Source organism: Salmo salar, chromosome 19, assembly GCF_965601325.2.
Source record: "Salmo salar chromosome 19, fSalSal1, whole genome shotgun sequence".
NCBI classification, from domain to species: Eukaryota; Metazoa; Chordata; class Actinopteri; order Salmoniformes; family Salmonidae; genus Salmo; species Salmo salar.
Genome location: NC_138309.1, coordinates 64,589,896 through 64,616,298, shown reverse-complemented (window position 1 = coordinate 64,616,298; position 26,403 = coordinate 64,589,896). Strand labels below are relative to the sequence as shown.

The window sequence follows — 26,403 nt, the reverse complement described above, 5'->3', positions numbered from 1 at the left end:
GAAAAAGGGGTCCGGAGAGGAAAAAAGCTGCTGGCTCTGCTTTGACTGGAAGGGTTTCTCCGGGAAGAGTGTCATTCACATCCCAGCGCTCCTACGGTTACTTCCAAAGCAGACTTCTTCCCTGTAGACTGGACTTTGTCCAAGGATTAGCAACATAGGGAAGAGAGAGAAAGCCTGCTTGTGTGTTTGAGAGAAAGAGTTTGAGAGTTTGAGAGAAAGACAGGAGAGAAGTGTACGGGACCACAGAAGGGCAGAGCAGACAGAGAAGTGTGTGAGTCAGGGGACAGAAAGCAGCAAATACTGAACTGACATCCAAGGAGTTCGAGTGAAGTAAAAAACAATTGAGAAAGCATCTCTTTCCGGCGTCTAATTCTTTTGAATACACAGTCCTTTGACTTATTTTCAGGTTTTCATTCAGAAAACAATCCAGAAAGTCATGGAAGTGGAAACATCCAGCCTGCACTTGGAGCTGCAGGAGCAGCAGCAGACCCTCACCGAGATCTCCGACGACGAAGTCAACCTGCCACCGTCGGATGAAGAAGACTTTGTTGCCGCCAAGGAACGTTCGTTGGTGGCGCTCGCCGTGTCCGAGGGCGACCAGGAGGAAAAGGAAGAGGATAAAGTGGGCGCCCAGGTGAACGGCGTTATGGTCCTGGCTCTGTTGGACAAGATCATTGGGGCGGTGGACCAGATCCAACAGACACAGAGTGGCCTGGAGGCTCGGCAGCAGGACATGGAGCGGTCAGTGACGGGAATCCAGGGCGAGCTAACCAAACTGTCCAAGAGCCACAGCACCACGTCCAACTCAGTCAACAAGATGCTGGAGAAGGTGCGCAAGGTGAGCGTCAATGTGAAGACAGTGCGTGCCAACCTGGAGAAGCAAGGGGGTCAGATCAAGAGGCTGGAGAGCAACGAGAACGAGCTGCTGAAGAGGCGCAACTTCAAAGTCATGATCTACCAGGTGAGCGTTGGGTGAATGTGTTTGGGTGTGGAGTGGGGACGGGATGGAGGTGTGTGGGTGGTGGGGTAAGGGTGTGTGTGTGTGTGGATATGTGTGTCGATGGAGGGGAGGTGTGTGGGGTGGCGTGTGAGTTGGTTGAGGGGGGAATTGGGCACGGCACGCCCGCTTGACACTGGGATGGGTGAGGGTTGGGGACTATCATGAGGGTAGTACCTTGGGTTGGTTGGCAAACAGACAAACAAGTGGAACTTCGTGAAAGGTTAATGCTCAATTGACAGGTCTTTTTTGCAGATGATAGTTTGCATATTACCCGGCTGAGTGTGTACTGACGAGGGAGAGGAGTTTGGGGTGTGGCTCACCTCAAGGCATCATTGGCAAGTGCCCAAATGACAGCTTGTTCTTTAATATGGATGTACACCAAAGTCAAACATGCCACTCATAGATAAGTATATTTCACATCACACATCACTATGTTTGTAGGACACAATTGCCCCATGAAAGCAATCCATCAAGTAGGGAAAAAAAATCTAGATTTGAACTTGAACTTCAAAAAGAAGTTTAACCAGTGCCACGTACATTTATTCCTATGTTCCACTATGTCATATTTCTATGTAATATATGTTTCATTGTTTTGGTATACCTTGGGTGATCTAGGATTATATCATACCATGTGCCACACCCTATGGAAGAAGTAGGGTCATCCTTACTAATGTCCACTACTGAGAAATCTCTTGCCTTTGATCCTATGTGGCACCCTACAGAGTTAAAACGTACAGCTCACTTCTTTGGTCATAAGGAATCTATAAGCCATCCTTTTTTTATTTCATTTAAACAAAGATGGAAAATACCACAAGCACACTCGACTTCCAGATGTTTCATTTGAAAAGACACTTTGTAGTTTCGCAGCGAGCTCGGGAGCGCCGCGCAGTCTTTTTTTAGCCCGGGCCACGGTATAATGTGTAATGGCTTGCAGCTTTGCACAGCAGTGTGAGAACATTCAGAGTTTCCATCCTCCTGACTGACTCGAGTACAGCTTGGGCAGACCCCCCCCCTCCCTCTCTCTCTCTCTCTCTCTCTCTCTCTCTCTCTCTCTCTCTCTCTCTGTCTCTCTCTCTCTCTCTCTCTCTGTCTCTCTCTCTCCCTCCCTCTCCCTTCTCTTTCTTGCTCTGTTCCCTTCCCCCCCTTTGCCCGTCTATGAGAAAATGTTTTTGTCTGTGTGCACGCTCGCCCACAGACACACAGAGCCGTCCACTCTCCCATTTGTACAAGTCTTATTTTAACAACCAAAAAATTATTCAAATCAAATCATACCGAAATGAGGCAGGCATACCCTACATATGATACACAAGAGCACACAAAACTCTTTCTCCTCTATTATGTCGAGAGATACACTGGCAACACAGGAACATTTAATCTACCACAGATGAGACTGTTGCACTGCAGAGAGGAATACTACATTCTTATAGGTTGACTCATAGGATTACTTTTTTGGGTCTAATTTGATGATTGGATTATTTCTCAACCAGTACCATAAGTCATTTGTTTAATTAGAAACGGATCAAATGGCAGGCGTAAAGCTAGTCTTGCTATGAGCCTTCTAACATGAAACATATTTTCTTTTCAATGTAACATTTATTACACTAAGTCAGTTAAGAACAAATTCTTACTTACAATGACGGCCTAGGAACAGTGGGTTAACTGCCTTGTTCAGGGGCAGAACGACAGATTTTTACCTTGTCCGCTTGGGGATTTGATCCAGCAACCTTTCAGTTACACTCCCAACGTTCAAACCACTAGCCTACCTGCTGCCCCGGTTTGTTTGTGTGTATGTGTTTGTATTTGTGTGTAAGAATACATTCTGGGCTCTGTGGTGTAGAAGAGACTCCTTGAGATCCCTATCTAACTCAAAACATCACAGCCAAGTCTGACATGTCATCATATTCATCTTCATTAAAAACACCAACCACAACATATTCTGTTTGGTGCTACTTCTCTTAGAGCCATCAAGGTCCCCCCCCCCCACACACACACACAAACAAACATCCATGAATGCTATCAATGTTTTTGCTACTTTGGGTGCATGAATACTGGATACAGTACACAGATAATAGCTTTTTGGAGCATTCCATTTTTAAGGCTATTTGGAAGGAAGGATACTGTTGGTGATGCCTTCCTATCTCACCCTGCCAAATAGTGTTAGGTGGTTCCGATGGCAAGATGTGTACACTTTCACTATGAGGGAGAGTCCACTAGGTGAAGTATGAGGGGGTTTTCAACCCTTCCCGGTGATTGATACTCAGGGTGTGGTTCTTTGGGCTTTGTTCATTCGTTCCAGCCAGTGAGTGGTACTGTGCGTATCAGTGATGTGGAGGTCAAGCCGGGGACATAGAATATAGCGTGGGGAGGCCTTTTCTTACACAACACTAAGGCTTGCGTCCCAAATGGCAACCTGTTCCCTATATAGTGCAGTACTCTTAACCAGGGCCCTATAGCGAATAGGGTGCCATTTGGAACGCAGCCCAGGAGTCAACAAGATACTGGTACCTATCAGAAACAAGTTTCCTGTTAATGGATAAAAATGGGCTTTGGGGTTTCTGTGCATCTTTCCAATGTTCTTTTCTCGCCTCGATCTAAGAACTAACTCCAATTATGATGTCAAGCTAAAAACGTAAAATCAGTCATTCCTGATATAATCTATTTTTTTTCAGAGGAGAGAACCTAACTCTCATCCAAGCCCTTAGGAAACCCTACCGAGCCGCGGCCCTCCTCTGATACTGTAGTGAAAACATGCAGTAACTCATCCTGAAGGGAAGGTAGAAAGTTGAGGGCACAGCTGGGGTGGCTTTGTAGTCGGCAGGAGCACTGGTATTTATCTTCCCTTTGCAAGTGCCTGTTAACCCTGGAGTCAGCGCCCCCACCAGCCCACTCCCTCCGGAGGCCCCCAGGCTACCACAAGTGTAGTCACGACTCCCGGCCCAGCTAAAGCCCTCTATTTTCTGTGGTTGAACCGGAGAAGCTAACACTAGGCTAAGCTAATATGAGAAGCCATTGGTATGCTAAATTAGGCTAAACTAGGTTCATCTAAAGTAAGTAGGGGGAGTGAGTGGACCCCAATCAAATCAAATAAAATTGTATTAGTCACATGCGCCGAATACAACAGTGAAATGCTTACTTACGAGCCCCTAACCAACAGTACAGTTTTAAAACAAAAAAACAAATAAGAATAAGAAATAAAAGTCAAAAGTAATTAAAGAGCAGTAGTAAAATAACAATAGCGAGACTATATACAGGGGGGTACTAGTACAGAGTCAATGTGCGGGGGCACCGGTTAGTAATATGTACATGTAGGTAGAGTTATTAAAGTGACTATGCGTAGATGATAACAACAGACAGTAGCAGCGGTGTAAAATGGGGGGGGGGGGGGGGGGACAATGCAAATAGTCTGGGTGGCCATTTGATTAGATGTTCAGGAGTCTTATGGCTTGGGGGTAGCAGCTGTTTAGAAGCCTCTTGGACCAAGACTTGGCGCTCCGGTACCACTTGCGATAGCGGAGAGAACAGTCTATGACTAGGGTGGCTGGAATCTTTGACAATTTTTAGGGCCTTCCTCTGACACCGCCTGGTATAGAAGTCCTGGATGGCAGGAAGCTTGGCCCCAGTGATGTACGGGGCCGTACGCACTACCCTCTGTAGTGCCTTGCGGTTGGAGGCCGAGCAGTTGCCATACCAGGCAGTGATGCAACCAGTCAGGATGCTCTTGATGGTGCAGCTGTAGAACCTTTTGAGGATCTCAGGACCCATGCCAAATCTTTTCAGTCTCCTGAGGGGGAATAGGTTTTGTCGTGTCCTCTTCACGACTGTCATGGTGTGCTTGGACCATGTTAGTTTGTTGGTGATGTGGACACCAAGGAACTTGAAGCTCTCGACCTGCTCCACTAATCTGTGTAAGCTCGGTCAGCGCCTCAGCGATATTGACGGCTCCCAACGCTCTATTAGCAGGAACAGCTGCCCTGTGTGTATATGTGTGTGCATGCGCGCATGTCATTTATGTACATTTACTGTAAGTCCTTGTTTAATCTGTCTGATGTGTCGGGCTGGGCTTGGACAGCTGACTGAATGTGTGTGTTGCTGTGTTCCCCTCAGAGAGCCGCTCGGAATGGGGCTACACTTCAGTGAAATGTCACTGGAATGTGACAACTCCATGAGAGGGGAGGGAGGGAGGGAGGGAGGGAGGGTGAGTGAGTGAGTGAGTGAGTGAGTGAGTGAGTGAGTGAGTGAGTGAGTGAGTGAGGAGGGAGGGAGTGAGGGAGGGAGTGTGAGAGGGAGGGAGTGAGAGGGAGGGAGTGAGAGGGGAGGGGGAAGGGGGTTAGAGAGGGAGACAGAAAGAGAGAGAGAAAGAGAGAGAGGGGAGTGTGATAGGGAGATAAATAGGGAAGAGAGAGAGAGTAGTATGATAGGGGGATAAATAGAGGTAAATACGGGCAACACAGGAACATTTAATCCACCACAGATGAGACTGTTGCAATGCAGAGAGGAATACTACATTCTTATAGGTTACTTTTTTGGGTCTAATTTGATGATTGGATTATTTCTCAACCAGTACCATAAATCATTTGTTTAATTTGAAACGGATCAAATGGTAAGCGAAAAGCTAGTCTTGCTATGGGCCTTCTAACATGAAATATGTGTGTGTGTGTCAGAGAAGGCTGGTGGGAGGAGCTGTAGGAGGATGGGCTCATTGTATTGGCTGGAATGGAATCAATGGACTGGTACCAAACACATCAAACACAAGGAAACAACGTGTTTTACTCCTTTCCTTAAATTCCTGATCCAGCCATTACAATGAGCCTGTCCTCCTATAGCACCTCCCACCAGCCTCCTCTGGTGAGAGAGAGAGAGAGAGAGAGAGAGAGAGAGAGAGAGAGAGAGAGAGAGAGAGAGAGAGAGAGAGAGAGAGAGAGAGAGAGAGAGTCCATCTTCTTTGTGTAAGGAGTGCGTGATGCGGGTGTGTGTTTTGATCCAGAGCAGGACATATTTAGACAGCTGATTCATACCATCGGCATCTCCAGCTCCCCAGCTCTGCTCTGCTCTCTCACCTCCACTACCATCACTCCACCCTGACTCCCATCCCACCTTCCTCTCTCCTACTCCCCCTACACCACTAACTATCACCCCTCCCTCCTACCCCCCTCCAGTCCTCCCTCCACCTTAACTCCAAACCCACCTCCATCTCTCCTACTCCCCCTCCACCCTAACTCCCACCCCACCCCTCCACACCACTACCAACCCCACCTAGCTTTCCGTGTATGTTACAAACCACATTTCCCCAAGGGATGATAAAGTATGCTGTTCTCTTTTCTGTTTTCACATACACACCTCCAAATAGTCTACAAATGGAATGCTCAAAAAAGCAATTTTACTGTATCCAGTATTCATGCACCCAAAGTAGCAGAAACATTGATAGCATACATGGATGTGTGTGTGTGTGTGTGTGTGTGTGTGTGTGTGTGTGGTGTGTGTGTGTGTGTGTGTGTGTGTGTGTGTGTTGGGGGCTCTAAGAGAAGTGGTATAGAAAACAGAATCCGTTGTGGTTGGTGTTTTTAATGAAGATGAATATGAAATGTCACACTTGGCGATCAGCAAATGTTTTGAGTTAGAGAGGCATCTCAGGGACTTTCTTCTACACTACAGAGCCCAGAATGTAGGCTTATACACACACACACACACACACACACACACACACACACACACACACACACACACACACACACACACACACACACACACACACACACACACACACACACACACAATCCTTGTGAACACCAAACAATTGATTCCCATTCAAAATCCTATTTACCCTAACCTTAACCCCTAACGCCAACCCTAATTGTAACCCTAACCCTAAACCTCTTAGCCTAAAATAGCCTTTTTCTTTTCAGGGACCGGCAATGTCCCCACTTGTCTGAATTGTCCTTGTTTTACTATCCTTGTGAGGACTTCTCGTCCCCACAAGGATAGTAAAACCAAAAACACACACACACAGACCATCCACTGTAATGAGTAAACACAGATACCTGTAATGAATTATTCCCAGTCATTGCTGTTACATTCATTGGAATACTATGAGGTGTTCCATTCCATTCACCTCCGAGGCATTTGACTTTCCGTAGTGTAGTCTCCTCCCACACCCACTGTGTCTAACAACACAACACAAGGGTGGCATAGGCCCATGAGTTTGGCCAAGCAAGACTATTTTCAAAGATAGAGGACAAGTAGTATAAATACAATACCGTATCAAATACGGTGGCCTACGTATGCACTCAAGAACTTGCATGGACTTTTGTAGACACAATCCATTGCGAACTGTAACCAGCCTTTGCTACCGACTCCATTCTTTCTGTCCAGGCCGGTTTATGTACTGTTCTGTACGCTTGACTTATGGTGAGTCCCAATGGGATGACAGTCACCACCGTTGCCATGGCACCCCCCTTGTTACTCTTTCCAATAACAATGGTTTTCTGTTCATGAAGAGATTCATGACTCCGTGTGTGTGTGTGTGTGTGTGTGTGTGTGTGTGTGTGTGTGTGTGTGTGTGTGTGTGTGTGTGTGTGTGTGTGTGTGTGTGTGTGTGTGTGTGTGTGTGTGTGTGTGTGTGTGTGTGTGTGTGTGTTGTGTGTGTGTGTGTGTGTGTGTGTGTGGCATGAATGTACATGTGTTTGATCGGAGCCCCAGACAAAGTATGTAGGAAAAAAAACCTGGCTTCTCACAATTGCAAGCTGTATCTTGCAGTGGCATTGAAGGGTGTATGGTGAAAAGTGCTCAGAGTACTTGACACAGACCTGTCGGTATCTCGGGTAACCCTATAAAGAGGCACGGTTGCTACCATAGCCATGTATAGCCCTGAGACTGCCATGGCTCGGGGCATATTTACAGCCTTGAACATGCATAAAGACGAGCCTATTTGCGATATCTAATAAGCAAATTCCCGTAAGCAGGACATCGAGCTATTATCGACTTAACAATAAATGTATTGATACGTGTCAAATGACCGGCATTACCGTTGATCTGTTATGGGTCTTCCAAGAGGGGGGATGGAGAGGGAGATGCAAACTGGGAAAAAGAAGGCCCTCAACAAAGCCTCTTGCCCAGAAAGGAAGCCGTCCTTCAGTCAGCTGGCACTTAATTGGTACAGTGAATTAACAAGCAATAATTAGCCACGACTTTCAACTGACACAAGGGATAGTTCACCCAAATTACAAAATGACATTGACAATTCATAACCCAGTCTATGGACAATGTAAGACAGCGATCCATGCTTTCGTTTTGTTTACCTGGCAACTTCTTTTGGGGGGGAGGTGAACTATCCCTTTAAACAACAACCACACCATGACGCCATGGCGGGCCGAAAGCCACAAGAGATAGAGTTTCGCAGGACAAAGACTTAGACCAAGACTCAAATCCAAGCCAACGTAAACAGGAACCTGATCCCATAAAGGCCTCTTCCTTCTCACAATCAAACAAGTATGTGATAGTCGCTATTTTAGATTGCGGCCCCCCCCCCCCCCCCCCTCCCCCCACCGACCCCTCCACCTCCAGTTCCCGTGGGCCCCGCGAGCGGCTACTCGAGCCGGAGCCGCCGCTACGCCAGCTGTCTAGATGTGTCTTCTGTTTTCCTGCAATTCCGTCCGTTGACAAGCTCTCTGCCCGAACGTATGATGTCATACCGGAGAGGATAAGGCCGCTACCCTACCCGCCAAAGTCCCCCGAAAGAAAGAAACGCGCAAAAATGAAGGTTGAATGTTCTACATTTTGGCTAGTAAGTGAGTTAAGAGAACCAAAGCATTCCTGATACCTTGCCTTATATGGCACTGTAGACCGGAGAGAGGTGAACAAATGGATTTGCCCTGTCAAAGACAAAGGTTTGAGTATGAGAGTTATTCTCAAGGCAGCTTCTAACATGTACATTTTCATCATTGTGTTGTGAATCACTGATTTCAATCTTGAATTCAAATGGGAAACATTATGGGCTTGTAATGGTAATAACATTAAATCCGGCTGTATGCGAGCCATTTGAATGGTGTGCAACACTAAAAAAGGTAAAACGAGAGGGCTGTTTGACAGCACTGTCAAACACAAGTGAATGAGGACTGTGTGTGTATCCAAAGAAGAAGGGGGCACTTCCTTTAACATTGTTCGTCGCCACACAACTTTCCACTGGGCACAGACGTCAGTTCAATGTCTAGTTTTGACTTACATTTGGTTGAGTTTTCAACTGATGTGAATTCAACGTGAAATCAACCAAAAATGGGTGAAAAAAAGACAAAATGCCCTTAACTTGAGGACTTCTTGCAAACCCAATCAGTTTTCCATGTTGATTCAACGTCGTCATATTGATTTTGGGGGTTGAAATGACGTGGAAACAACGTTGACTCAACTTGTTTTTGCCCAGTGGGTTGAGTCTGCACTCAGACAAAGCATAAATCAACTTAAATCAAATTGTATTTGTCACATACACGTGTTTAGAAGATGACATTGCAGGTGTAACGAAATTATTGTGTTTCTAGCTCCAACAGTGCAGTAATATCTAAGAAGTAATATCTAACAATACACACAATCTAAAGTAAAGGAATGGAATTAAGAATATATAAATATTTGGACGAGCAATGTCAGAGCGACATATACTAAAATACGGTAGAATAGAATAGAATACAGTATATACATATGAGATGAGTAATGCAAAATGTGTAAACATTATTAAAGTGACCTATGATTTCAAGTCTATGTATATAGGGCAGCAGCCACTAATTTGCTAGTGATGGCTATTTAACAGTCTGATGGCCTTGAGATAGAAGCTGTTTTTCAGTCTCTCGGTCCCAGCTTTGATGCACCTGTACTGACACCCTCTAGATGATAGCGGGGTGAACAGGCAGTGGCTCCGGTGGTTGTTGTCCTTGGTGATCTTTTTGGCCTTCCTGTGACATAAGGTGCTGTAGGTGTCCTGGAGGGCAAATAGCTTTCCCCAGTGATGCGTTCGGCAGACCGCACCACCATCTGGAGAGCCCTGCGGTTGTGGGCGGTGCAGTTGCTGGACCAGGCGGTGATACAGCCCGACAGGATGCTCTCAATTGCGCATCTGTAATATTTTGTGAGGGTTTGAGGTGCCAAGCCAAATTTCTTCAGCCTCCTGAGGTTGAAGAGGCGCTGTTGTGCCTTCTACAGCACGCTGTCTGTGTGGGTGGACCATTTCAGTTTGTCAATTATGTGCCCTGAGTAACTTGAAGCTTTCCACCTTATCCACTGCGGTCCCATCAATGTGGATAGAGGCGTGCTCCATCTGCTGTTTCCTGAAGTCTACGATCAGCTCCTTAGTTTTGTTGATGTTGGGTGAGAGGTTATTTTCCTGGCACCACACTCCCAGGGCCCTCACCTCCTCCCTGTAGGCTGTCTCATCATTGTTGGTAATCAGGCCTACTACTGTTGTGTCATCTGTAAACTTGGTGATTGAGTTGGAGGCGTGCATGGCCACGCAGTTATGGGTGAACAGGGAGTACAGGACGGGGCAGAGCACGTATCCTTGTGGGGCCCCGGTGTTGAGGATCAGCGAAGTGGAGGTGTTGTTTCCTACATTCACCACTTGGGGGCGGCCCATTAGGAAGTCCAGGACCCAGTTGCACAGGGTGGGGTTTAGAACCAAGGCCTCGACCTTAATGATGAGCTTGGAGGGTACTATAGTGTTGAATGCTGAGCTATAGTCAATGAACAGCATACTTACATAGGTATTCCTCTTGTCCAGATGGGATAGGGCAGTGTGCAGTGCGATGGCGATTGCATCGCCTGTGGATCTGTTGGGGCGGTAAGCAAATTGAAGTGGGTCTAGGGTGTCAGGTAAGGCAGAGGTGATATGATCCTTGACTAGTCTCTCAAAGCACATCATGATGACAGAAGTGAGTGCTCATGGGGCGATAGTCATTTAGTTCAGTTACCTTTGAATTCTTGGGTACAGGAATAATGCTGGACATCTTGAAGCTTGTGGGGACAGCAGAGTATGTCCGTAAACACTCCAGCCAGCTGGTCTGTGCATGCTCTGAGGACACGGCTAGGAATGTCGTCTGGGCCGGCAGCTTTGCGAGGGTTAACGCGCTTAAATGTCTTACTCACGTCGGCCACAGAGAAGGAGAGCCCACAGTCCTTGGTAGCAGGCCGAGCCGGTGGCACTATGTTATCCTCATAGCAGACGAAGAAGGTGTTTAGCTTATCCGGAAGCAAGGACGACCCCTGCGTTCTCTCTACTGTATCAGGAATACTTTGGCACTGCTAGCCATCTCACAAACTTAACCTAGCATGGCTCTGAGGTATAAACTCAACATCATGTTGTTGTTTTAAGCACAGTCAGTTCTTTATGACAAAAGTTGTACTTGTGACACTCCAGTTGTATGGTTTATTTGTTTCACTTTGTTTGGTTGAATGGACTTACTGTTGGTCTTCATCTGCGAAATTATTAAACTGTAACATTGACTAGCCCTGAAGTGTTTTGAAAATGCATATTTACAGCCTTACATCTCGAACAAGCACAAAGACAAGCCTATATGCGATATCATATCTAATAAGCAAATTCCTGTAAACAGAACATCAAATATGAAATCATGTGATCAGATTAGTTCATTTTGTTATTTAGGGCGTTTGTGAAAAGGAATCATCGGTCTGACTCACTGAGAAATCTTTAAGACTGTTTCTGGAAAACAGCAAGCTATTACTGGAAATGTAATGGCTTAGCATTATACTACCACAGTATAGGCCTAATGCACTAACTATAACTAAATCACCTTACAATACCATAGGGGAACAGCTGACACTAGTTAGTCAGGGAAGACCTTTTCCGAGGGGAAAAAAATAGGGGAGTCCGTAAGGGTGTGCTGCTTATCTTTCAGGAGTCAGGGGTCAGCTGGTGTTAGCCAGGCATGGGCTTACTGTAGCTCATAAAGGAACTATATAGCGAGAGTGTACTTGTCCCTAAAGGGAACTTCTCTTTGTGTTCAGCGAGAAAACCAGATTCCCGACGTTCCTCATTGAAAAGCAATGCTTCATGTCCTTTGTAGCATATGTTCACTGAGTTACGCAGCTTTCCTTATGATGTGACATAGTGTTTCTACTGAATGAAACGCTGAATAACCATCTTCCTCTCCCCTGCTCCACCCTCAGAAACCGTTCGAGAAGGGGTGGAAAAGTGTTCCAAAAACAGCTCAGGGAGTCCCAATAGCAACAACACATGGAAGTCAGTGTACTCATCCCTATAGGAACAACGTTGTGGAGTCAAAGTGCACTCATCCCAATGGGAACAGCATAGGGGAGTCAAAGTGCACTCATCCCAAAGGGAACAGCATAGGGGAGTCAGAGTGCACTCATCCCAATGGGAACAGCATAGGGGAGTCAGAGTGCACTCATCCCAAAGGGAACAGCATAGGGGAGTCAACGTGCACTCATCCCAATGGGAACAGCATAGGGGAGTCAGAGTGCACTCATCCCAAAGGGAACAGCATAGGGGAGTCAGAGTGTAATCATCCCCAATAGGAACAGCATAGGGGAGTCAGAGTGTACTCATCCCCAATAGGAATAGCATAGGGGAGTCAGAGTGTACTCATCCCAATGGGAACAGCATAGGGGAGTCAAAGTGCACTCATCCCAAAGGGAACAGCATAGGGGAGTCAGAGTGTAATCATCCCCAATAGGAACAGCATAGGGGAGTCAGAGTGTACTCATCCCCAATAGGAATAGCATAGGGGAGTCAGAGTGTACTCATCCCAATGGGAACAGCATAGGGGAGTCAAAGGGCACTCATCCCAAAGGGAACAGCATAGGGGAGTCAGAGTGTACTCATCCCCAATAGGAATAACATAAGGGAGTCAGAGTGTACTCATCCCCAATAGGAACAGCATAGGGGAGTCAGAGTGTACTCATCCCCAATAGGAATAACATAGGGGAGTCAGATGGTACTCATCCCCAATAGGAATAACATAGGGGAGTCAGAGTGTACTCATCCCAATAGGAATAACATAGGGGAGTCAGAGTGTACTCATCCCCAATAGGAATAACATAGGGGAGTCAGATGGTACTCATCCCCAATAGGAATAACATAGGGGAGTCAGAGTGTACTCATCCCAATAGGAATAACATAGGGGAGTCAGAGTGTACTCATCCCCAATAGGAATAACATAGGGGAGTCAGAGTGTACTCATCCCCAATAGGAACAGCATAGGGGAGTCAGAGTGTACTCATCCCCAATAGGAATAACATAGGGAAGTCAGAGTGTACTCATCCCCAATAGGAATAACATAGGGGAGTCAGAGTGTACTCATCCCCAATAGGAATAACATAGGGGAGTCAGAGTGTACTCATTCCCAATAGGAATAACATAGGGGAGTCAGAGTGTACTCATCCCCAATAGGAATAACATAGGGAAGTCAGAGGGTACTCATCCCCAATAGGAATAACATAGGGGAGTCAGAGTGTACTCATCCCCAATAGGAATAACATAGGGGAGTCAGAGTGTACTCATCCCCAATAGGAATAACATAGGGAAGTCAGAGTGTACTCATCCCCAATAGGAATAACATAGGGAAGTCAGAGTGTACTCATCCCCAATAGGAATAACATAGGGGAGTCAGAGTGTACTCATCCCCAATAGGAATAACATAGGGAAGTCAGAGTGTACTCATCCCCAATAGGAATAACATAGGGAAGTCAGAGTGTACTCATCCCCAATAGGAATAACATAGGGGAGTCAGAGTGTACTCATCCCCAATAGGAATAACATAGGGGAGTCAGAGTGTACTCATCCCCAATAGGAATAACATAGGGGAGTCAGAGTGTACTCATCCCCAATAGGAATAACATAGGGGAGTCAGAGTGTACTCATCCCAATAGGAATAACATAGGGGAGTCAGAGTGTACTCATCCCCAATAGGAATAACATAGGGGATTCAGAGTGTACTCATCCCCAATAGGAATAACATAGGGGAGTCAGAGTGTACTCATCCCCAATAGGAATAACATAGGGGAGTCAGAATGTACTCATCCCCAATAGGAATAACATAGGGGAGTCAGAGTGTACTCATCCCAATAGGAATAACATAGGGAAGTCAGAGTGTACTCATCCCCAATAGGAATAACATAGGGGAGTCAGAGTGTACTCATCCCCAACAGGAATAACAGGGGAGTCAGAGAAGGTGTTGCGTGGCCAGTTCGTGATCACAGGGCAGAGGAGGAGAGATGTCTCAACAACAGAGCTTGTGATTCATCGCGCTCCGTTCCCCCCGAGGGACCTCCGGCATGCCATAACTTTATATAGCAATCTCTTCTCTCCTCTCCCTCTGTGACTCCGACGTTCTCTCTCTCTCTCTCTCTCTCTTCCTCGCTCGCTCTTTCTCCCCTACTGTATTACTCTTTCTCTTTCCACATTTTTTTCTTTCTTTCTTTATTTTCTCTTGCTCTTTCTTTCATTCTGTATTTTCTCTCTTTCTTTCATTCTTTCTCTAGTTTTTTTCTCTTTCTCTGTCTCTCTATTTTCTTTCTCTCTCTATATTTCTCTCTTTTTCTCACTGTGTCTATTTTCTCTCTCTCTCTCTCTCAAAGGGCCAGGGGAAAATCAGAATGGAAAAAAGGAGCTGCCATTCTCCCCCAGAGGCTCTGTCACTGTTTGCCCATCGCATGCTTTCCCACACACACACGCCCCTTAGGCACAGATCCACGATCAGCCTCCCCTCTCCCAATTGTAATCTTAACCATTAGAGGGGGAACACACAACTGACTTTAGATCAGCATCCCAGACTAGGCCTAATACGATCTTCAGTCAGTGGTTTGCTTTGGAAAGTAGTGCAATTCATTCAAACGTTAGTCCAGTGAAGGATTTCTATTTCAAGGCAGGACATTTCTTTCATTTAAGGTTGCGTCCCAAATGGCACCCTAATCCCTACATAGTGCACTACTTTTGACCAGGGCTCAAAGAGACTTAAATTGAAGGGCATGAAATTATTCCTAAAAGGGATATTTGGTTTCTTTCTGCTTCTGTGCTAAAGAGCGACATTTTCGCAATGCATAAAAGTTCAGATGTATGCAAAGAAGAATGTAAAACTGTTTTTGCTCCATGAAAACTGAAAAAGGAGGAGGACAGAGAGAGAGTGTTGGTGAGAGAGGAATTCCTCTGTAGCCCGGCAGACACACACACACACACACACACTCACTCTCACACACACACAGTAAAGAAGCTGTACACATGGCAGTGATGAGTGGTTCTACTGCGATTTGGGTTTTGGGGCTGGGCTGGGCTGGGCTGGAGGAAAGCTTCCATGGTGAGCCTCACCCGGGTCCTCGAGCCTTGCCGCGGTCAAACGAGGTCCTCTGACACATGCCTGTTTGTAAAGTGCAATTTATTTTTCCTGCTGAGGTCGGAATGTGGAAATATTGACAAAGCATAGACTCAAGGACAGGCAGATACTCCCTGTCGGTATTAGATAGAACGTAGCGGCCCCGCCCGCCTTGGGGGAAAACAAACCATGGTTACCTTGGTTACCTAATTGTCTCAAAGCAAAAACTTTACATTTTTCAAACGTGATTTTCTTGTTGTTTGCTTGTTTTAGTCAACTACAAACTACATTTAAGAAAAGTACAGCATGTCTAAATATTACTTTTCATCTTTGCTCCCGAGCATTCTCCCCATGCTTAGAAAAACGTAATATTGTAGGGCTTCCCTCATGCACCTTTTCATAATGGCGCTAGTGAGTGCTAGCTAGCTACCAACTAAAACATTAAGCTAGCCAAGACCAACAATACAAACAGACTATACAGCTACTAGTAGTGACTGAAGTTACAAACAGACTATACGAAACAAGTTAAATGTTTTACCTGTGATTAAATGTTTTGCACACACATAGCTATGAGAAGTCTACTTGGGTAGTGGATCCCCACATTTCCCACTTTCCCACGCCGAAAAGGCTGAAGCCACAGGGCTCTTCTCGCAGGCTCTATTTCCTACATGAACCGTAGGTCCGGATGAACAAAAAATTGTATAGCGAGAGTGTACTTGTTGGCTCTTTTACAATGGGGGTCAATGTTAAAGAATGTTTGTTTTCCTAATCTGTGGGCGTGGTCCAGGGGAATTCCTTCTTATGATATGAATATTGACTCGGGAATATACATGTAGTAAAGTATAGTGGTGATGGTGATGAGGACATTAATATTACAATTACAACATGAAGGATAATTGTCTAGGAATTTTTATTGTACCCACCTACATAATTTTTGCACATGGATTAAACTTGCACATCACACCACCAAATCATTCCACAAGGCAGAAAAACAGGCCAAAAGCAGAATAGGGTTGCGGATACTGGAAAGCCAGAGAGAGAGGGGGAAGAGAGGGAGGTTGGGAAAGAGAGAGAGACAGAGAGAGAGAGAGAGAGGGGGGACACACACGTAGGCTTGTTAGTGAAAGAGTGGGACTTATTTGTGCTGACGGCACGGGGTTGCAGCCAGCTGATCTCAGCATATGAGCACCCCCCCCACCCACCTAGCCCCCACCCCCCCACCGCAACACAATGACAAGGCATGCAGGCAGCAGTTCAACATGGGTCACCTGTTTTTGACTTAGCTAGCCTCGCCAGCCCCCCACTGCCCGTTTGTGCCGCTTGCAGCAAAGCAGATACATGTTTAACAAAAGAGGCCTTTGCGTGTGTTAGTGTTGGTAGTCATAGGTGGATAGTCAAAGGCCTTTCTACATCCTGTAAATAGTCTTTCTACATACTATTGTTTAGAATGTTTGTACTCAAAAGGAGATGACGTAGCCTGGTTAAACCAGACTGAACGTTCACGCTCGATGTTGTTCCACATGAGTTTAACGTTCAGTACAGTATGTACACTGGAGTGCATTGTGTGGTGTTGAATTATTGTGGATAGACCGCCCACACACACACACACACAAACACACACACACACACACACACACACACACACACACACACACACACACACACACACACACACACACACACACACACACACACACACACACACACACACACACACACACACGTGTGCTCGCGCCTACACACACGCACACTCTAAGTGGGTGGCAGAGGCACTCAGCGAGTGTGAGTGTAACCGCACTGTAAACACCTTTGAGACAGATGACTTTTCCACAGGCCATGTCTCGGAGCTAGCTGCACCACTCTCTCCATGACTAAGACTAAGTGAATGAAGGAGGGAGGGAGGGAGGGAGAAAGGGAGAGGGGAGGGAGGAAAGAGATGGTAATAGAGAGAGACAGAGAAAAAGAGAAAGACAAGAAGAGAGGGAAAAAAGAATGAGAGATGGAGGGAGGGAGGGAGAGAGTGAGAAAGGAATTAGAGGGAGACGGAGAGAGAGAAAGATAGAGGTAAAGAGAGAGAAAGATGGAGGTAAAGAGAGAGAAAGGAATTAGAGAGAGAACATCGAAGAGAAGAGAGAGAGAGAGAGGAGAGAAATAAGGAGAGAGAGGAGAAGGAAAGAGAGAGAAAAATAGACTGTATTCACCACTGTGGTCCCAGCACACGAAGCAACGGCTTGGGGGGAGTTTCTCTGTGGTGGTTGCTAAGGACAACAGAAGAGTGTGTGTATACAGTACACTGTAGCTGTGTATCTGTGGTGGTAGAATGGAACGGTCTGAAAGGGGAGGTCTGAAATCACTGAAAAACCATAAGCAGATACATACACACACACATTACCCCCCACCCCCCACCATCCTACATGCACACACACATTACCCCCACCCCCCACCATCCTACATGCACACACACATTACCCCCACCCCCCACCATCCTACATGCACAGACACACCACACCCTGCCTTGACTGACACCAAGAAGCACAAGATAAAGATTGCAGCCCATGTGATGATGAAACACAAATCATAGACTACTCCCAACACTACAGGACACATTTAACCCTGGCACAGAATGTTTTGCAATGCCTGCCATTTGTAATTGATGGGCAAAGTTCAAATCAAGTATGGCAATGTTACTGTATGTATTGGGCAAGTTCTCCTTTGCAACATTTAGACACTTCCACACACACAGATGTGCACGCGCTCACATGCTCACACACACAGGCATACATACCCCCCCCCCCCCCCCACCTTCCTGCCTTTCTGTCTATCGGTCTCCCCCTCGTCGGCTTCTGTCTCTCGGTCTCCCCCTCGCTGGCCTGAGAGAACAATGTCCTTTTAAATGAGGAAGGGTCAGGATATCAGTCACGCCAAGGTGAATGCCTGGCTTCCTGTCACACTCCGGTTGGAGCCCTAATGGCACCCTGTTCCCTATAAAGTGCACTACCTTCGACCAGTCAAAAGTAGTGCACTTCGTAGGGAATAGGGTGCCATTTGGGACGCAGACCACTCTTTTTCCATGTACACACTTCCCTCCGTTACACCCCCCGTTTTGGCTCCTCAAGAAGCCTTATATAAGTGCCTTGACCTCTGAACTTCCGTTCTTTGAAGTTGCATACTGACAGATTGGAGGTCTCCCGAGCTGGGCCGGGCAGAGGTATTCGCTGTAGGGGGGCAGATTAAAGTCAAGAAAGGGCACATATGTCTAGTTTCTACCATCCAATATCTAAAACTCGATAGCTTAATCATATTTGTATTCGGAGGGTTACTTTCACACAAGGTGGGTGGGGGGAGAGGGATTTAGGCAGGTATGCTGTGGAACTTGTAGACCTGTGCATCACAGGAGGCTGCTGAGGGGAGGACGGCTCATAATAATGGCCGGAAAGGAGCAAATAGAATGGCATCAAACACCTGGAAACCCTGTGTTTGATGTATTTGTTACCTCTCCACTTATTCCGCTCCAGTCATTGCAACGAGCCCGTTCTCCCCAATTAAGGTGCCACCAACCTCCTGTGCTGTGCACGTACGTGCCTGTTGATCTCAAGCCGATTTGATCAGTACGGTAGGAGTAAATGGGATTTGAAATAAGAAAAGGTAAGTCGAGTCCTTACATAGACCTGCAATGAAAAAGGCTATTGTAACAGACTGTAAAAGCCTGCGCTAAGAGCACATTAGCCTTATATTTTATGAAAGTTGTCCCCGGGGTTGGACAAATACGAACACATCTGATTGGTTTGGTTAGTGACTTGGCTGCTAGACTTGTGCAATATACCGTTTATACCGTATACCAGGGTATTTTGAAATACCAACGGTAGGATTTTCTATGTTGTTTTAAAACAAACAGCAGAGACATTACAGCAGAGACATTCAATCCCCTCCTGGATCAAGATCCCTGTTGCCTAAATTGTTTTGTGTGTAAAAAAAAGTGGTCATAAAATGTTTGCCCCCTAGTGTGCACATTCGGTAATAACTCATACGGTATGGTACAGAAACGGTATGACGGTATGAAAATCGGGATACCGCCCAACCCTATTTGCTGCTCATTAAACCACGCCCCTTGACCTTTTCGCCAGAACCAAGAGAACAACTTTGATAACATACAAGGCTAGGAAATTGTTTCAAGAAAACCCATGTTATGCTTGTGATATAAATCAATGTAAGACTCTCTTCCTGGCAGAATCCCAAATGGCACCATATTCCCTTTTACAGTGCACTACTTTTGACCAAAGCCCTATGAGCCCTGGTCATAAGTAATGCACTACATGGGGAATAGGGTGCCATTTGGAACGCAAACCCCTGTGTACTACTAAGGAAATAAGGGTTCATCAGTCAAGGTTGGGTTTACCCTTGACACCACTAGAACACAATGCATGACCAAAAGTATAATCCCAGTCACAGAACAATGAAACACAATAGGGAGTTCTCCTCTCCCACCTGCTTTGACGCTCCAGTTTTTTTGCCTTCCAATAGCGATGCAAGCACATGGTTTTCCAGACAGCCGTAAAAGCATCATCACCTTTGTGCTTATCAAAATAGCCGGTGGTGTCTCCCTCGTTTAACTCAGCCAAAAGGTATTTCTCGCCCCCCCACTCTCCCACCCCCCCTCCGAGCCCCTTTGTTAATGCCTGTTACTGTTCCTGTTTTCCTAAAGGTGGGGGTTGGGGGGGGGGGGAGACAATGCACAATATTAGCTGGAGACCCATAGGAGCCATATGGCAGTGTAAGCGAGTGACTCAGTGAGATTGCCGTGATGGAAAAAAAAAGAAAATGTCTTTTCCATTAACAAGCCGGAGCATTGTACACGGGTTTGGCAGAACGCAGGAACACACGCACACGGGAAAAGAGCGAGGGGCTTGCGAGCCTGGAATGCGAAGGAACAGGAAGAGGGAGAGGCGTACCAGGATGATGAGACGGGGCGGGTGGGAAAGGGGAATGGAAGAAACGACAACAAAGAGTTGAAACGTGCCTGTGCTGTTCAGAAACACTCGTTGAGGCAGGTCAAGATATCAGGTGTTTTTGAGAAGCCGCTATCTTGGTGGGTTAGATCATGAAAATAATGGCCTCATCCAGTATTTTACTAGGCGAATGAGTTAAGAACAAATTCTTATTTGTTCAGAACAATAGATTTTTACCTGGTCAGCTCTGGGATTCGATCTAGCAACCTTTCGGTTACAGGCCCAACGCTCTGACCACTAGGCTACCTGCCGCCCCTAGGTTAGATTCATTGATGACTTTCTATCCATCCTCATGTCAATAAGGCATTAACACCAGTGGAGCCTGTCCTTTGTACATGTGAACAAAGTAAACATTTGTTAAAGAGCATACTTGAAGTTTTAAAGAGTGTACTTCATTCCTCATTGGAAAACCCCCCCAAAACATTTGGTCTGCACATGGGGGTTACACACAAACGTTTCAGTTGAAAGCTGTCTTCAGTGTCTAGGCTCCCCAGTTCCAGACAGGTAATGTGACGCAGTGAGCCTTGGTTAGGAGATGGCGTCTGACTCTGAACGTGTGGCAGCCTGCAGGTAGCTCAGAGGCCTTGAAATCACCATGTTCCTGACAGGAAAAGCCTGGAGGTCTCTCCACCCCTTCAGTGTGCACGTGTGTGTGCCCAAACATTTAAAAGTGTGTGTGTGTAATAATAAAAAAAATGTGTGCGTGTACGTTAAGAAAGTGTGTGTGTGTGCAGTGCAAAGGAGGTGAGGAACATGACTCACCAGCATCAGGAGTACAGGCGTTAAACAATAGAGTAATTAAGGTACCCTGATTGCTTCTGGAAAGGGCGGGATCCAATACAAAGCTTGGAAGCTGAAGGTTACTTATTTTTTCATGCCAGAGGGAGACACGACAGTGGAAAATGTAATGGTTTTGTAGTGGAGTGGAAATGTGGAAACGGGGAGGGGGGGGGGGGGGGGGGTATTGTTGGGAGAGGTGTTTGGGATCTCAGGCTTTATCACACCCACTGCAGAAGCACCAGGGTTTCCGCACACACACGTGGATACACACTTTGTCTGTTTCACACGCACACACACTCACAAACATACACATGCGCACACACAAATGTTGTTTTATCGGTACAAACCCAGGGCAAGGGTTCCCATGTGGGATTATCATGTCAGACTTTTTTAAGATGTACCTTATCAGAAACTAATACAAGACCCAAGTCTGAACAAGTATTAGTGTTGCTTTGAAGTTGAAATGTTTGAGGACAAAGTTAAAGTTCTTCATAAATGTAGTCAAAGAAAGGGTAGTGTTTGCAATACAAATGTGTAACTTCAGATACCCATGCCCTGAATAATTTGACTTTGAACTATTATTGTCAATAAGATATTTGTGGGGGGGGGGGGGGGGGATATTTATTGGTCTAAGAAAACATATTTATTGGTCCAAAAACATATTCTCTGACGTATAGAGCATGTCTATCATCTGTTTTAACAGCTTCATGTCTCCTCTTATCTGCAGGATGAGGTGAAGATTCCCTCTAAACTGACCGTGTCAAAGTCCATGAAGCTCTCAGAGCTGGTAGAGGGAGGAAGAGGCAGCGTGCTGGACTTGAAAGAAGGAGCCGAGGAGAACGGAGAGGAGGGAGAAGAGAAGCCCCACTTGGACCTCTCCTCTGACGAGGAGGAGCTGGAGACCGAGGACGTCATCGAGGAGTCGCGAACCGAACGCATCAAGCGTAGCAGCCTCCAGCGCGTACAAAACATCAAAAGTGCCTTCTCCAAGGAGAAGATGGGCTTGACCAAGGAGAAGATGACCAAGACCAGGGAAAAGATGGGCTTGACCAAGGAGAAGATGACCTTGACCAAGGAGAAGATGGGCTTTAACAGGCAGAAAACCAATAAGGAGAACGTGGAGAAAATCCCGAAGCCAAACGTCAAAGAGAATTTCGACAAGACCAAACAACACGCCAAAGAGAACTTCGACAAGACCAAAAAAAACGCCAAAGAGAACTTCGACAAGACCAAGCAGAAGACCAAGGAGAACCTGGAGAAGACGCGCCACAACATCGAGAAGAAGATGGGCAAGCTGGGCACGCGCATGAGTGTCAACCCCGAGCAGAAGGAGAAGATGAAGGTGTCACGGCAGAAGGTGATGAAATCCTTTACCCCCGACCACACCGTCTACGCCCGCGACAAGACCGCCATCTACAAGGTGCCTCCCTTCACCTTCCACGTCAAGAAGTTCCGCGAGGGGGCCATGGAGCCCGTGGAAGTCCAGGGGACGGAGATGGTGGAGGTATCCCAGGACCTGAACCCTTTTCAGGGACTGGAGGATGACTGCCACGAGGGGCGTGTGGATCTGGACGTGGACGTGGATATGATGAATGGAGGAGGAGAGGAGGAGGGGATGGAGGATGAAGAGGAAGAGGAAGAGGACGAGGAGGACAGCCATTCCCTGCAGGAGATGCACGAGGACTCGGAGCATGTGCTGGTGGAGCGGGATAGGGACAGCGACTAGGTGAGGAAGTGGAGGAAGAGGAGGAAGAGGAGGATGGTGAACGAGACAAATTGCCTAATCCCAAAACTGCCTACTAGAACCAAACCCCCTGAGCGCCTTAGATCTAAAAAGGACTGGATAGGTAGAAGCAATACGGTATAGCTACCTGTTGTCTTCTGCTGTATTTCTTGCACCTGTCCAATCCACTTTGCAAAAGTGTCTAAGGGGGAGGGGCTAGGGATTGATTTTGGGATTGGGTGCTAGAGAGGCCATGAAGAGAAGAAGAAAAGGAAGAAGAATGAGACAACAAACAACAACATGGGGTTGGAAGGGAAAGAAAGGGAGAGAATGGGGTGGTAAGGAATACAGAATAAAGTTTCTATGCCGTGAACAAATTATTACTCTGAAGGGGTGTGGCCATATCCCTTGGGAGCGAACAGTATAATATCCCATCAACTTCCAAAATTATGTTTAAGTTGAAATGCTAACGTCACTCACAAAAGCTGTGAATGGAAGTTAGTAAAGTGCAAATTTAGTTATCATCTGTATGTTAGATATTTCAGTAACACTTTAGTAACAGTCTAAGGAAAAAAGGATAACACAGACCATTAAATGATGGGAAAGTGTGGCCACTTTGGTTTTGAAATGATTTGTTTCTTGAAAGGTCATCAAGCGTAAAAAGCACAAAAATGAAATTGAAAATCTTCATAAACGGTATCGGGTTAAATTAAATAAATCCACAAATACAAATATATATATTTTTTTATATCTTAAATGACCACGTTTTCCTGAATTTGATTATATAATCTTGAAGCCCATTAAAAAACAGTATGGGACTGGATCCAGGAAGTAAGGCGAAATGGGCAGTCACTTTCCCATTGTATAAGTGATTCTAAAATATCGAAGCACTGCATTAATATATTCATAAATGCTTATATCAGTTTACCAACCTACAAATAACCAAAGGTTGACATAAAGTTTACAGTGACATACCATTTTTGACATAATAATGATTGATTATGTAGTGCTTTTGGATATTTTATAAATAATTTAGGCCCCCGATACGATGAAAGTATTACTTAATTCTTAATATTATTACCCCCCCCCCCCCCCCACACACACTTTTCCTATAGGCATGGTGAATATATTGTGAATTTGACCAGTTCATGTAATTTGGGTGTATTTTCTTGATAAAGATGGCATCTTATACCATCACCTTTTTGTTGTTTGTGAAGAAAGAGTCTAACACAGGGGTCTGCGCTCAAATGAAGGATCCTAACATCTGCAAGAAACACAAAATGGTTGTGAGACGTTTATGGAATGTCACTCGTGCTGTAGGTAGACTACGCACACATGTATTCATTCACTGCCTGAGTTTTAGATAAGAAAGGACATTCTGATGACATCTCAAGTCATTAAAAGCTCTGTTAGTACGTGACAACAAAGATAAGGAGCAATTTTATACGATTTCTTCACAATCCTGGTGGAAAAATGTAAATCCTGCCACTGGTGTGCTATATAAACCTTGTACAATAGCAATCATTTGTTTTATCAATGTTTTATCAAAGTTTCTTATGTGTTGAGTTAACGGTAGACTAACCAGCCACTTACACACTCATTTTCCCAACACTTTTTTAATGTCTACTCTCTTTAAAAGTGTTTTGATGAGGTTCACCACCTAGTGGCAATGTATGGTATTAAACATAGGGAAATTTACAACGCGGCTGCGCTGACACCAGCATCTCCTTACGAAAGCCGCTCATCAACTAGTACTTTTCACTGATGTAGACCCTTAAATCCCAATGGGCTGATACCAAGCACTTGTTTTCCCTAACATTTTGTAACCTGGCTGATGCAAGTCAACTGTGCTTTGATTCTCTTGTTGCGTTTAGAACCTAGAATGTTTTTAATATCCAATTCAACCCTTTTTAGTTTTATTGACACAATGTAATCCTGACCTAATGTGTGCATGCTCACAGACTCACAGTCACTGACTATTCCAACCGCACATAAATGCACCATCACCGTTGCTAATGATCTCATACAGACAAGTTCTCCATTTTATTTTAAAAACGTACATTTTAAACTAAACAGATAAATAGTTGGATTAATTGATCGAAGGTGAGGTGAAACATACTTTTCCTCCAAACTGTAACAAAGGGGGAGACAGTACTCCAGTATCATTGATGTCCTGGGTCTTGTTCATTGTGGCATAGAACAGAAAACATTTTAAAACGGAACACGGAAATGAACGTTTCTTATTGGACAAGTCAAGGTAGTCCCTACCTAAAAAGTGCATTTTCTTTCGCTTGGTGCCTAATGAACACGGCCCAGTTTCCAAACCCAGACCTGAATAATCCTGTTTTTTTTTCTACCATTCATTTCCGTGTATGTAAGTGTATATAATGTCAATCACTGCCATAGCAGTGCAACTGCCTTTATTGCAAAACCAGTGAGCTTTAATTTGCTTCCGCTGTCTCCAAACCCTCTGTGAAAATACTTGCATTAAGCAACAAACAGCCATGAATTACATTTTATACTTACTTTGTACACAATGCTTAAATAACATTCAGCAACTATGATTTAAAAAAACAGTGCCTTCCCGGCTTTTAAGAGACATTTTAAACCAACTGGGGGGACCCCACAACTAAAGTCTATGTTTAAACCCCCCCCCCCCATTTCTTTTTCATGTTGGTTAAATAATGCAACTGGGGGGACCCCACAACTAAAGTCTATGTTTAAACCCCCCCCCCCCATTTCTTTTTCATGTTGGTTAAATAATGCATATGAAATCTGTACCATGTAATGACTCATTCCCTAACCACTAATACTTTAATAAAAGCTAATTTGATTCACAATTGCTGTATGTCCTCATTGAAAACACTGAGATGATGACCCCAAATGAAAAACAAGCGGTAGTGTATCCTTGCAAGCACAAATTATTTTACTTTTGATTAAGTTGTTGCATGTGGTACAAGTAACATTATGAATATTATTCAGGAAACATATAAACCATAGAGACCAAAATTGTATGTGGTGCACGAGTCTCACTATCTTCCATACCAAGTTTTCCATAATGTCTCAAATACACACTTTTCAGTTATAGTGCAAAATATAGCGCAACAACTAAGTCAAAATACTTTAATGATCAACTACAAATTACTTCTCCCCTTGAACTGTTCAGCAGTGTTCCGCTCCCGGACTGACTCAACTAAGCTCGATGATGATTGGTCCCTTTCATCTGTCAATCAAACTTCCACCATTGACGTGTACGCGTGTCTCATCATTACGCGTTCACGTTCATTCGAGAACCAAAGGCTCAGTCTGTTACACTCGGTTTTAATTACACCTCTGTATATGCAAATGAAGCACATTTATTATGCACTCTTAGAAAAAAGGGTTCCAAAAGGGTTCTTCGGCTGTCCCCATAGGAGAACCCTTTTTGGTTCCAGGTAGAACCCTTTTTGGTTCCAGGTAGAACCCTTTTGAGTTGTAGAACCCTCTGTGGAAAGGATTCTATATGGAACCCAAAAAGGTTCTACCTTGAACCAAAAAGGTTCTTCAAAAGGGTTATCCTATGGGGATAGC

General features: G+C 45.3%; 1 protein-coding gene across 1 annotated transcript; it reads left to right on the top strand.

Moving 5' to 3' along the window:
- cavin1b (caveolae associated protein 1b) lies at window positions 1–25,673 on the top strand. Its single transcript, XM_014158728.3, has 2 exons — window positions 1–961; window positions 21,838–25,673. Exons 1-2 carry the CDS (start codon window positions 437–439, stop codon window positions 22,834–22,836), a joined length of 1,524 nt encoding a protein of 507 aa, XP_014014203.1. The 5' UTR covers window positions 1–436; the 3' UTR covers window positions 22,837–25,673.
- The last annotated feature ends 730 nt before the right edge of the window (window positions 25,674–26,403 follow it).

Coding starts and splice junctions, on each gene's coding strand:
- cavin1b (XM_014158728.3), top strand. CDS start 437: ATGGAAGTGGAAACATCCAGCCTGCACTTGGAGCTGCAGGAGCAGCAG. Junction 962..21,837: donor TCAAAGTCATGATCTACCAG/GTGAGCGTTGGG, acceptor TCTTATCTGCAG/GATGAGGTGAAGATTCCCTC.